Source organism: Ovis aries, chromosome 1 (assembly GCF_016772045.2).
Source record: "Ovis aries strain OAR_USU_Benz2616 breed Rambouillet chromosome 1, ARS-UI_Ramb_v3.0, whole genome shotgun sequence".
Classification (NCBI taxonomy): domain Eukaryota; kingdom Metazoa; phylum Chordata; class Mammalia; order Artiodactyla; family Bovidae; genus Ovis; species Ovis aries.
The window spans coordinates 29,432,859-29,446,401 of NC_056054.1; the positions used below are offsets into that span (position 1 = coordinate 29,432,859).

A 13,543-nucleotide genomic window follows, 5' to 3' on the forward strand; every position below is an offset into this window, starting at 1 on the left:
TACTAGCTGTGTGACCCTGGTGTCTTCAGTACCTCCAATACCAGTATCTGTACCTCACAGGACTTATGTACTAGAGAATTCAGTGAGTTAAATACGAAATATGCTCGGATCTGAGCTTGGCATCCACAAAGCGCAACACAAGTAATTACTACACACTGATCAGAGCTTCATAATGAACTATATATATTACTACTTCAGAAGGTGAGAAAAATCAATCTACTTTTGAATTTTTAGATGTGGCCTGGGGAAATAACCTGAAACTTTAAAACCATTTTATACAATAATGGTCACCACAGCATTATCACTAACTATAAAGTATTATTCTTAATAGTTAAAAACTGCACCCAATGCAAATATGCCTCACTGAGAAGGGAATGGCTGAGTAAATTGTGATACATGAGAGATGCATGAAATACACTCAGGTAGCTTTTAATGATATGGAAAGTACTTATAATGTCAATTGAAAAGAGAGGGCACAAACATCATACAGACAATAAAATCCCAATTATGTTAAAATATACGCATAGAAAATAAAAAAGGAAACATGAGAGAATATTCATGGTAATCATCATAAATGGTGAGATTTTGAATTCTTTTTTATTCTTCATTTAAAAAATGAGCTATACTATTTTTATGATTAGGAAAACAATTTAAGTTATTAAAAGAAGCAAAGTGCCTGGGAGCCAAAGCAATGCTTTCCTAGGTCTCAACCGAAGGCTCGCAGGCTGCCACAGGTGTTTACAGGGTTCTACCTTAATGAAATGCAGCATGGTGAAGGAGAAATGCTCGTTACAGAAACAGCAGTACACCACCATCTCGATGAGCGCCAGCAGTGAGCCCGTCAGCTCTCGCAGAGCAAACATTACCTAGTGAGGGCAGAAGAGGAGTGTTTCTTTTGTCACAGTTCACTGTTAAAACGCTGTTTCTGACTTTCACTGAAATCTGCTCAGATTAAGGACCACCAACACTGCCTCAAAATAGTTTGAGTCTGTCTGAGAGTTAACACAATTTGTGCAAATGTGTACCTTTTTCTCACTTTTATCAGATTTTAAAGGGGATCTCCCCCATTAAAATACCCACTGATAGGTCCAAAAAATACATGATGTTAAGCTTAAAAAAAAAAAGAAAGATATAGCACAGCACTCTGATGTAAATAAAAACCAGTATGATTATGTTCACCAAGTCATATATATAAACATCAAGGTACAGAACGAGGACTGGAAGATTACATTCTTAAGGTGTAGTAGCTCTGGGTGGAAGGGAGAGGGACCTCAACAGGAGGTTGTGAAGAGCTCACTTCTATACCCCTGAGGTTGAAAAACCCGTATGCTTCAGAGCTGTAGTATTTCAGGACAAAGGACACACACAAGATTGGGAATAAACCCTCCGATAATAAATGGAGTGACTGTGGCTCGGCCGGGGGTGGTGGTGGTGTGTGTGTGCCATATACACCTCCTCCTGGGACCTGGAGGCCCAATTCTTAGTCGCAGGGAGGACTAATTATATTCTTTTCAGGTGCCTATTTCTTTCTGACATACATACAGGAAGTAAAATTAATTTGAAATACTGCTTCTTAACTATACTCCCCTTTAAGAGAGTAACATAACAAAATGCAACTAATAACAAAAGGCATTTTTCCCTCAAAAAGAAAAAAACAAATAAAAGGAAAATGGCTTTAGTAGAACAAGGACATACCTCTAACAGGTAAGGTTTCCCTTCAGACAAGAACAACAGGGCTTCGACTTCCTCGTGGAGGGGCAGCAGGGGGCTCGAGGGGGCAATGCTAATAGGCGGCCGTTGTTTAAATACACCGGGAGCTTTAGGAAATCAAAGGAAAAAGCCACCTCATGTTACCATGTGAAACCGATGTCTATAAGGTAAGGCGACTGCCTCAAGATTCACACACCCAACTGCTGAACATGTACAGCTGTCTCTCACAGTCATGAGACTTGAGAAAAGGCTTCCTCTCTCTTTCTTTTTTTTTTTTTTTCCTCTCTCTTTCAATGTATGCCCTGGACTAACTGTTAAATCCCTAGACTCCCAGTGATTCGCAGCCAAGATAATCCTTTTGAAGAAGTTTAAAATGAGAAAAAAAAAAAGGCTCAAAGTGCCTCTGAAGAGACGGAAGACAAGGCACTTCTGCTGCTTAAACAACTGCCAATGCTGAGCAGAATCTCTCACATGGAAGGGGTACCCTACATGCTGGAAAAGCTAGGACTCTCACTCTCAATTTTCTTTCGCAGACCTGTCTGAACTCATAACGGTGGTAGCTTCATCTTTTAGATTGGTGAATCAGGATTTAGGAAGCACAGTCTAGCTCACGACTATACAAGAGCTCCCCCACATCGCCTCAGAGAGCCAACGGCGTCTCCAGCTCAGAGGGATGCACTGTGATTTTTAATCTAGTTTCCTGGTCAGATGACGTGAAAACCCTTCCATAGGCTCTGGGGTCAGAGGCCTGTGTTCCACACTGGCTGCTACGCCTCTGACCTGCTGTGAGATGTGGGGGTCACTCTCGCTCTCCCCATCTTAGCTCCTGCACACTCAGAAGGGAAACCAACCTCACAGGTCTGCTGAGGGGAGCCCCAGGAGAGGCACAGCACACGGGAACACTGAGTGCTTTACAGCAGCTTTACTGTACTATCGTTGCTACTGCTGTTGGTGCCGTCACGAGAAGGCCTGATAACAGTATAGAAATGCAGCCTTTAATCCCAGTGTGTTCTGAAATGCTTCCATATCCCACCCCAAATAAATAAAGACTTTCTGTTGTGACAAACTAGTAAAAATAAGGTGAAGATTAACATGAACTGAAACAAAAAATTTAAAGCATCCCTCAAATATCAAATAGTCAAATGAGAAGCCACTAACATACATTTAATTGCCAACATTATCACTGTCTATGTGTTACTGACAAATCCACCATCTCTCCATTTCCTTGACATATTAAAGACAGGCTTTAAAGCTTACCAACATTCCTCTGGGAGGAGACATCTGAATGCAGGACGAGCAATGCCACTGTATTGTGGAGGTTCCCAAATTCTCGTGCTTGTGCAGAACTCCACCGACGTATCTGTTGTCAGAGAAAATAAAGTGGGTGTTAGTGCTCTGGTGAGAAACAAGTGACAAGGAAGGAAAAGTGTGTGGCTTCATGATATTCTGAGCCACGTTCTTTCCCAATGTTTGACAGTACGAGAGATCAAAGTACAAAAAACTCACAGGTTTTAAGCCAGCTTGCTGCTAAGTCACTTCAGTCGTGTCCGACTCTGCGTGACCCCATAGACAGCAGCCCACCAGGCTCCTCCAGCTTAACACAGATATATACGAATTTCTATCCTAAAACAAATACTATCATGCAATCCTATTTAGGCACTGAGCTCTCACCATGTGCTAGGTAATTTTCCTGCACCCAGTACAGTGGGGAAAGCCTGTGAGGCTGGAGGTCTGCAGGCCTGGCCCCCTCTGCCACTCACTGATCTGTGAGGATGTGGGCGAGTTCTCTGCCTGACTTCCTTGTATCAGGACAGGGACAACCTACCCACTACCTGTTCCGCACCCACCTCATGGTTGGGAGGACCAAATGAAACATTAAAAGTGAGAATGTTTTCAAACTTATGTGTTCCATAAATGCAAAACAATATTAATCATACAATATAACATCATTAATTAAACTGAGTATTATTTAAATTACAATGAATTTAAAATAATCGTCAGTGTCAATGGAGCCCCTGATAAGGCAAAGCTTGAAGTAAAAACTGATACTCAACATAATATCAGCACACAGAGCAAGCTACTGCCAGCGCATTTATTTATTTAGGCTGCACTGTGTGGCACGCAGGATCTTAGCTCCCTAACAAGGGGCTGAACTCGTACCCCACCCCCTCCAGTGGAAGTGTGGAGTCTTAGCCACTGGACCACCAGGGAAGTCCCGTTTTCCACATTAAGGAGTCAGAGTGGCTAGGTGGTATGACAGGAAGCTGAGAGGAGGCCTAAATGACAAGTCTGTCTCCCTTAATAAAAAGAGGAAAGCTTTCCTAGGCAGTGAATCACATGTAGTGGAAACTAGAGCTTAAGTCCTGCGATCCTCAACGAGTTACAATTTCTCTCAGCTGTAATTCTTGCCCAAGAAGGGGGATGAAACTACCTATTTTACTGAACTGTGAACTTCAGAGGTAGAGCATGAAAAGTAACCAGTTGTGTCTGGCACATAATAACTGCTCCATACATAGTATTTATCATTACAGCATGTTGACATTTTGTGTATTTTAAGTCTATCAAACAGAAGAAATATAATGATTAGAAAAAACACACCAACATAGGAACTTCAAACAGCAGAGTCATTTGAGGGTATATTTGACTCTACTATTCCAAAACCATTTCCCTTCATTTTCTGAATATGAGTATTACATCTGCAGCAATGTTGCTCAGCACTTAATGGTTCAACTTCACATGTGAATAATGGCCTGTGACAGCATCCCATGTAAGCACCTCCACCGGGACCAAGCCTTGTGCACGGTCCCAGAGAGTGAGTGGAGGAGGACCCGTGTCACTCTTTCTGAAGGCTTTCCTCCTAGGACACTTGACACTTCACGTTTTGACTGATGTCTGAGTTAGTCATTCCCACTGGTTATGGCATTTAAAGTAAATTCTATGAGGAGGCTGTAAAAATAACTGAACTTCAAAGAATTTTAAAAGCTATACAGCATTTGTTGCACCTGGACTCTGATGAAACTTACAAAGAGAGACACTGTGGCTCTGGCCAAAACCGTAGCCAGGCCACTGGGCTGCATGAAACAAAAGCAGGCAGTACCTGGGTGCTCTGCCGGCTGGCCCCAAGGAGGAAGCTGATCATGTGTCGCAGGGCAGAATGCTTCAGAAGGAGATCCCCGGCCTTAATCCCTTGCTGTCATAAGAAAGAGAGAATGACAAATGACGTTCTTACCCAGATAGAAAGCTATTCCAAAAATGCAGCCAAGAGAGAAGCTTTAAGTAGTAAGTGTTTAAATGCCATAATTTACATATAGAAAGTACTTGTTGAAAACCTAACAGCCCTCTGGGGCTACACAATGGCCCCTCATTTCAATGCAGACTCTTGCTCCAACAAAGAGAAATCATCCCCACCTACCTATGCTGGGATTCTTACAAGTAATATAACATACAATTGAAGATTTTTTCAAAAACGAACACTTGTAAAATTATATCATACAGGTCCTATGTTGACCAATATAAATGTTTTGCATATATAAAATTCCTTTAGACTATAAATCCCTAGTGGAAAAAAAAAATCATTTACCTTTTGCACAAAAGTGTTGAACAGGAAAAAGTACTGAGCACAGTTTTTACAATTTTCGGGGACATCTTTATCCAACAGAGCAAGCAGTACCTCCAGTAACTGATGAAGGCTCTTTAACTGGTTAGAGGAAAGATGAAATTACATAAAGAAAAAGAAGGTAAGATGGACATCTGTAATAGGATTAACCTGAAATAAACCACCATAAGAACAAAAGGAAAAGCCTGATTGGTACAATCGAGTCTCAGATTTAGATGGATTTATGCTTTGGGGAGCAGAAACAGAATTATCCATTTGATCTTCCAGGGAAGACTGGTAGAACTGTAGAAATAATGAAAGAAAAGCCTAGTTTTGTTTCCTCGCCTTCAGACTCAAGGGCATGGTTCCACTGCCTAAAGGTCACATTTTCTAAAAAGCCCAGTTCTTTCTGTCTTTTTAAAAAAAGGCAGGGGTTTTAGAGGAAACACTTCTGAATCCCTCCCTCCACTTTGCTACTTCTTCACATAATCACAGATGCAAAGAATAAAAAACACAGACACAGGCATAGAGGCTAGGAACCGAGCCAATGGAGCGAATGGAGAGCAACAGCCTGACGGAATGACAACGGTAATATCAACTCAACTGTGAACTTACTTGAAAGCCCGCTGACGCCTCATGGAAAGCTTTGAAAAACATTTTATTTGTTTAGAAACCATCTTGGTTATCACATTGCTTCTTCTTTCCCTCCCACCCCAGCTGTTTCTGGACAAGTCCCTGGACATCCATGTGTGACCTGAGAACTGAGACCAGGCTTACTGCTCTTGTCAGCTCCTTTCCTCTGGAGAAGGTTCTCGCAGACTTTTGAAATGTTCCCATCCATCCTGTTATACTCATTATAAATACAGTAAAATCTACCATGTACGTGGCATTCCATTTCAAAGTGCTTTCCAATATAAAGTGGGTGGCAAGAGGCACCATTTCCATTAAGGGGGAAAATAGACATAATATAACAACAGCTGAGTATCAAGTGGAATTTACTGAGGCAAATGGTTTACGTCCTCCACCACTCTCTTCACTTTCTTCCCCCTGCAGTCCTGCTTTTAGAGGCTGGTGGGGTGATGTGCTATGGCCTGACCCCATCTGTAGGTAGACTGCATTGATTCTGCTTTTGTCCTTTGTCTAGGTTGGTATGTGGGAGGAAGCAGGAGAGGGAGAACATTCTTACGTTTACTATCTCAGAGAACTTCCACAGGGTACTTCAGAGCAACGGTATCTAAGCTGTCCTAGGCAGCTTCCAAGGACCTATTTTTTAATACTCTGCAACCAAGTAAGGTTTTGTGAAGAATGCTTCTGCTGTTTAAGCTGACTGAAAGCCACTGCCTTAGAGTAAACCTCCCTCCCCTTTCTTAGGATTCTTGGAACTGAGACGGACAGTGTTCTTCTTCTAGGTCCTTCCTGAAGAGTATATTTGGCCTCCTTCTCCATCCTGGACTGAAACTTGTCTGCAAATGGAGCGCCCGGCTCAGGAACGTTGAAGGAACCAAGTGCCGGGGTGCCATGCACTGGGGCTGCAGCAACAGCCTCCTGCACAGTAAAGCCAACAGCTGAATTTGAAGCAGCAATTCCTAGAATTTACATTTAGCTCACTGAGACACTGCCTCCAGCCAACGTTTATAAGGAGCCAATTCATTCTGAATACAACATTTTTCAAAGTTTTCCATGTAGTGTCAGCTGTTTGAAACAGCAAACTTGGGAAGTTACTGCTGTATTTGCTAGGACTTAACAGATTGAATAATCAGACTCATGTCATTTATGTCCAGAAGACTAAAAATCTGGGGGAAACTGAGAATGGTAATGAATACCATGTTGTTTGAGCATGTGTGGAATTGTGAACTAGAAGAGAATATGTTACGGAAAACAGGGTTAGGAGGAGGAAGAAATTCAGAATAACAGGAACAAGGATTAGGGATAACAGAGATCAAAGGAGGGGCTACTGTGGTCAGTGCCCCTGGATGGAGGGCACTGCCTGGTCCGTTGCCAAATGAAGGTTCAGATCACGAACATAGCTTCTGAGGAAAGAGACAAAGCCAGGGTGCTCAAAATGACCGCTGGTCTAGACTGCAGACTCTAGACTCAGGCTGGTCTTTATGCAGAGAGACTGAACACAAACTCCTGAGCGAAGACTCTGAGAGGGAAGAGCTCCAGACAGAAAGCCCTGATGCAGATCAAAGCAGATCTGAATTCTGAGCCTACCCTGATGTCTGGGATCTGAGGAAGAGAGGACAGAACGCCTTCCAGCCTGGCACTGATCAGGATGTCAGTTCACGGAACATGCATTTTTATGTAAGTTACCAGACTCTAATCCTAGGCTTTTTTTCTTATTATGTGCAATTTAAAACATTTGGTAAAAACAGAATGTGTAAACAGTATTTAGAAAACAAGACTAACCTTATCCTGATAAAACAAGGCACTGTCTAGGGTTTTCTCCAGGATTGTGGCCACAGCAACGCGTACTTCTCTCACATTGCACTCCAACAAGAAAATCCTAACACAAAGGGAAAGAGGTGTAAAAAAGCAAAATAGATTTCTATAACCCAACCTTCCCAACACGGGTCCCACCTACTTATCCAAGGAAAAAATTACTCCAAAATGTCAGTTCAAGTCTCCTGAGAGTGTTGGCAAACACGGGCCCTCATGAGAGAGGAAGAAGATGAAAGAGGAAAAATGAGACCTTTGAACTTGGAAGTTAGATTTTTTTCTGTTGCTTCCTTTCTTCCCCTAAGATGAGTAGCTGTATAAATGTAAATTTGGACTTCAAGAGATATAAAAGCAAAGAACCTAAGGTTTTATAAATTCTGTTTACTCAGGAGTAATTTTCCCTGGCACCCCTTCGATTTCTCAGAATAGGATACTAGTTAAGAGTTCTCAGTCTACACAGTACCTCTTAAACCCTCTTTTGACCTACAATGCCATCTGATTTTCACTTCCCTTTCCTTTCCTCTCCCAACTCTGACTTATTACGTGGTCCTCCTAGAAGCACGTGAGGCTGAAAATGTCCTGCTCCCTTCCTTTCTTCTCCTATGATGACAACGAGAGCAGTTAAGGTTTACCAGGCATGTCCATTATATTTGGTGCGTCCAGTGTTACACTCAGACACCACACGGTCCACTGAAAAGGCGTGACCTAACCCAACCCTTTGCACAGCGAGGTGGTAGATGCAGCGGCCTCAGGTGTGGTGGGGGCAGTGGGGCGGGGCGGAGGGGGCACCATCAGTATCCCTGGGGCTGGGTGAGAGTGGTAACTAACTACCTTAGAGCAACCAGGTAATTGCATGCATTCCCACATGCAGTGAGCCTTTCTCTGCTTCATACACGCACTCTGACATGACAACCCTTATTATAATCAGCACAGTGAAAACTTAACTGTTTCTAATATTTCTCAACAGAAAATTCTGTTTCATGAGCAAGATTTAAATACAACATAATTTTGATGACCCAAGTCAAAACTGTCCGGATGAGACAGTCTTCAGGCCACAGCAGTGAAAGCTGCCCACGTCTGTCTTGAGGGCAGGATGAGCTGACAGCCCTGCCCTCCTTCTCCTCATAGGAAGACGAGAGAGGAGCTTTCCAAGGCTGCTTCACTTCTGCTCAGTCCAAGTCACTGTTAACGCTAATAAGCATTAGCTACTTCATGTGAACCCGACACAAAAGGCTGTTCAACATCCACTAAGGCTCTTTTCCTAGAGTTAGGAAAGGTAGGAAAGTTTAAAAGATTCCTTCTGTCATATTTGGCTCTAGGGGTCTGATTAGGTTCAGGCACAATTCTTTTGGGAAGAACATTTTTGGGGGTGCTCCACATTACCTATCACGGACATTAGGAAGCACTGTGAGGATGCAAAGGAACCCAGAATATGGGCAACTCTATAGGTCGAATGGCCTGTCTCACGCCAAATACATGGCATGAGGGAAAAGGTGGTGGGGATATGGGACAATTACAGATTAAAAGAACAGGAAGAGACATACACACCAAATACAACATGTGAAGCTCATCTGGATCCCAATTTGTACAAATTCGATGGTAAAATGACACTTTTGAGGCATCTGGGGAAATCTGAACATGACTGTGCATAGGATGGTATGATATGAAGAAATTATCATTTTTGCTTGGACTGATGATGGTGAAGTGTTTACTTTTTTTTTTTACCTTAACCTGTTAGAGATACATGCTGAAAAATTTAGAATGAAATAATGATGTCTGAAGGTTACTTTAAAATACCTCAGAGAATAAAGGTATGAGAATGTATAGAGTTGGAATAAGTAAACATGACTGGCCAAATGCTGACAACCTGAGCTGGGGATGGGTACAGGCTGTCTACTTTGCTGTATGTTTAAAAATTTCCACAGGAAAAAAAATTTTTAAAAAAGATGTTAAGTACCCTTCAGGTTAGTAATTTTTTAGATCAATTTAAAAGCAGTATTTGCTTCTAGTTTAATTTTTTACAGTTATAATTATAGTTAAAAATTTCCCCTGAAGAGGACTACATGGAGCGGCTGATCTGAGACAACAGCCTCTTCAAGTTTACTAAGATATTAATATAGTGCATATTTATTCGTTGTAACACTGACAAGTTGTATTAAAAGTGCTAAAGAAATTAGTATTTAGAGAAAAGTGAAAGTGAAAGTGTTAGTTGCTCAGTTGTGACCAACTCTGTGTGACCCCGCAGACTGTAGCCCTCCAGGCTCCTCTGTCCATGGGATTCTCCAGGCAAGAGTACTGGAGTAGGTAGCTATTCCTTCTCCAGGGAATCTTCCTGACCCGGGGATCAAACCTGGGTCTCTATGTTGCAGGCAGATTTTTTTTTTTTTTTTTTACCGTCTGAACTACCAGGGAAACCCAATTAGAGAAAAAAGAGAATAGAAAATATTAATTCTTCAAATAATGAAATCAGAGCAACTGATAATGATGAGTAATTGGGCTTTATAAAGAAAGGGACAAAATATAATAAACTCTGTCAGAAAAACTTTAGATTAGGTAATTTACTAAGATTCTTTTTACCATGTAGGAATTCTAAGAAACCAAATCACACTATCAAAGGAAGTTACTGAGTTTTTCTGGAGATATTTAAGAGCAAGCCTGCTTGAACATAAAAGGGAGTCAAATAAATATTTTGCCATATTCCTTTCATATGGATGGCTCTATGATGTTCTACTGCTTAACACAATACTCAGGAGTCCTAACGGGAGGATATTTTGGAATTGAGCTGGAAAAATGGGTGAAAAATTATCTTAAAGTAAATTCTAAAAGGACAGGCAAAAATACTTGAAAGACACATTGATTTATTCTTTCTTTATGAACTGTATGCATGTATATATGCACAAATACTGAGCACTTAAGTCTGCCAGGCTCTATGTGTACAGTAGGGAATCAAACACACATAGCTTCTGCTTGTCAAGAAGCTGACATCTAGTAGAGGGGACAGGCAAAACAAAAGAACAGGGCAGACCTACTTTAAACTGGGTGGTCGGGAGTGAGCATCCTCTTTGCCATCTGATGGATGAGAAAGTGTTTGTTTGCTATGCAGAGATGAGGGGAAACTGTTCTAGGTAGAGGGAATAACAGGCAAAAAGGTCTTCATGCAGAACAAAGAGCTTAGTGTGTTCAAGGAATCAACAAGCTGCTGAATGCTAAGATAGGAGGAAAGTGAAACACACAGGCAAAGCCCATATTCAAGGGAGGCCTTTTGTGTTCTATTATGGTAAAGATTTTGGTTTTATTACGAGCAGTGAGAATCCACTAAAGAAATTTCAAGCAGAGAAGTAACATGATCTACCTAGTTTTAAAAGGAAGGGGGAGGTAGAGATACTAAGCGAGCCAATAAATGAATGTTAGAAGCTCAGACCTAGAGATGAAGGGGAAATGGGATCAAGAGTTTCTAGATCTTAACTTGCCACTGGATGACAAACTCCCTGTGAGAAAGGAGTGGCATTTCTGAATTCCCAGTGGTCTGCTTTAAGTTGAGAGGTATGAGAGCGTATTTGTATGCTGACAGCAGTGACCTGATAGAAAATTCTGGAAGATAAAGATGCTGGAATGATAAAGAACCAACTTCCTTGAGAAGCCTTGCTCATGTAGAGAGATTCATTTTGAGAGGAGAGAGGACACTTCTTCCATCCTATCAGGAGGAAAGGAGAAGGTGGGAAGAGACTGGTTGGTGTGTAACTTGTGATGGGCGATGGTGGGCGCCGCTGCTCATCGGCTAGACTTGTGCCTGAGTGAAACCCGAGGCAAGGCCACTGGCTAGGGTGGTGAGCCAGGACAGCTGTGGCAGAGGGAGGAAGAGGTCCCTGGGGATAAAAGAGCCTGGACACTGAGAAATCAAGGTGCTCGCTGCAATCCCCATAGGAATGTTGAACTCTCTGAGGATAAGAGAATGAGAGGGAGCAAGGTATAAACATTCACAGTGATTGGACCATCTTGAAAAACAAAATTATGTTTTAACTACAGATGCACAAGTAAATATACTATCACAGGTAACACACATCAAAAGATTTTTGAAAAAGAGTGTTTTAGCCAGAATCCAAACATATCAGCAATACTGTGGTATTACTGTGCAGTAACCCAGGACTGCTGATCTTTATCTGACACCAGACTGTGAGTCCCTGAGGGGACAGACTTGTATTTGAGAATCCCCTGAGTGACAGCAGGGGGTTCAAGACATGCTTGCCTCTGAGCAGCTGGCTATCTGCTTAAAATTGATTCCAATCAGAAAACTAATTTCAAGTTGAAAAAGCGTTACAAGAAACTTCAGCTTTAAATCACTGGAAGAGAAACAAATTTCTTTTAACGAAAAGATACTGACACTTACTTTATCAATTCTCGTCCTTCAGAACTAATAAAGTATTCAACTAGCCATTGACAAGCATCAAAACTTTTTGAAAGTAGTGCTTCAATAGTGGCAATCCATTCTTCAGTGTCGACCCTTTAAAAAAGCAAAGACAGTGATGTTAGATAGCCTGGCAAATAAATTCATGGAGTGTCTTTCACTTAAAAAAATTTTTTTAAAAATTTTCTCGGGAGTAGGGTGGAGGATAAGTATGTATTTCAATGATCGCTGGACTAACACAGATAGTTAGTTCAATCCCCACGTCTGGATATAACTTTCCCCAGGTTCTAAAGATAAACAGCATCTAAACCTTATACCACAGTTATTTCTTTTTCTATTTTTTCCATCTTTCCTCCTGGATTAGAAATTCCTTAAAAATAGGAACTCATGTCTTCAGCATCAGAATGTATTAGTAATTGCCTTCAAATATTTAAAAGAATGTTTTGAATTTTTGAGTGTCTGAATTTATAAATTCAACTTTTGTTTAATTAATGCCTTTTGCAGAACAGACTGTGAGAACATAACATTTCTTACCTGAGTTTTTTCTTTGTTCGTAGGTAAGTTTGAAAAAGGAATTGAATGGCAAGCTGTAAGCTAACCTTTGCCATGCAAGGATAGTATGGATGCTTTAATTTAGTCTGTGAGAGAGGGAGGAAAAAAAGAGATTTTTTTTCACAGTTTTATAGATTACTATGCATTGTTACAAACTGAGTAAAAAGATATATAACAATAATAATATATATAATAAAGTTAAATACTAGTAAGAAAAATAAAGCCAGTTTGTTATAGAAAATGTTCCAGTTAAATTTTAAAAAGATTAAGAAAGATATCATCTGCATTTCTTACATGAAGCCTTCTCAAAATAGAGCCTTTAGACCATAAGATGTTAAGTAATGTACTAACAGACTAAGAAAGTCTTCTCCTTATTGGCAAACTGTGATCATGGTACTCACAGAAAAGAAGCACTTGGAGACTAGCAACGTCTGACTACAAATTACGATGATCAATCTCCTCACAGCACAATATCCATTTACGTCACTTATGGCTATTAAATTCTTTACAAAATATAATAAAAGCACTTAAAAAAGCCAATAAGTGGAAAGCCGTACTCATTCACAATCTGCACTGTACATTCTGAATACTGCCTGTATTTGAATATCACTCAGTGACGGACACACTTGTGAGAATTTTTTTTGGCATATAATCTAAATGCTAACATGTAAGAATAAGGATAAGTTACTGAATGCTTTGAGTTGAGTGAAAGTCGCTCAGTCGTGTCTGACTCTGCAACCCTATGGACCGTCCATGGACTGCTCCAGGCCAGAATACTGGAGTGGGTAGCCATTCCCTTCTCCAGGGGATCTTCCCAACCCAGTAATCGAACCCAGGTTCCT

At 41.1% G+C, this 13,543-nt stretch overlaps 1 protein-coding gene across 8 annotated transcripts in view; it reads right to left on the bottom strand.

The window, feature by feature from the left end:
- Positions 1–13,543, bottom strand: part of USP24 (ubiquitin specific peptidase 24) — a 173,156-nt gene that overhangs the window by 16,738 nt on the left and 142,875 nt on the right. For all 8 annotated transcript variants that reach the window (XM_060400190.1, XM_042248568.1, XM_015092007.3 and 5 more), the window contains 8 exons: positions 12,684–12,787; positions 12,132–12,245; positions 7,715–7,811; positions 5,291–5,407; positions 4,808–4,900; positions 2,968–3,070; positions 1,696–1,817; positions 753–866 (listed from right to left, as the gene is read on the bottom strand). In XM_060400190.1, coding sequence (XP_060256173.1) covers positions 753–866; positions 1,696–1,817; positions 2,968–3,070; positions 4,808–4,900; positions 5,291–5,407; positions 7,715–7,811; positions 12,132–12,245; positions 12,684–12,787 — 864 coding nt within the window. The remainder of the gene's footprint in view (positions 1–752; positions 867–1,695; positions 1,818–2,967; positions 3,071–4,807; positions 4,901–5,290; positions 5,408–7,714; positions 7,812–12,131; positions 12,246–12,683; positions 12,788–13,543) is intronic.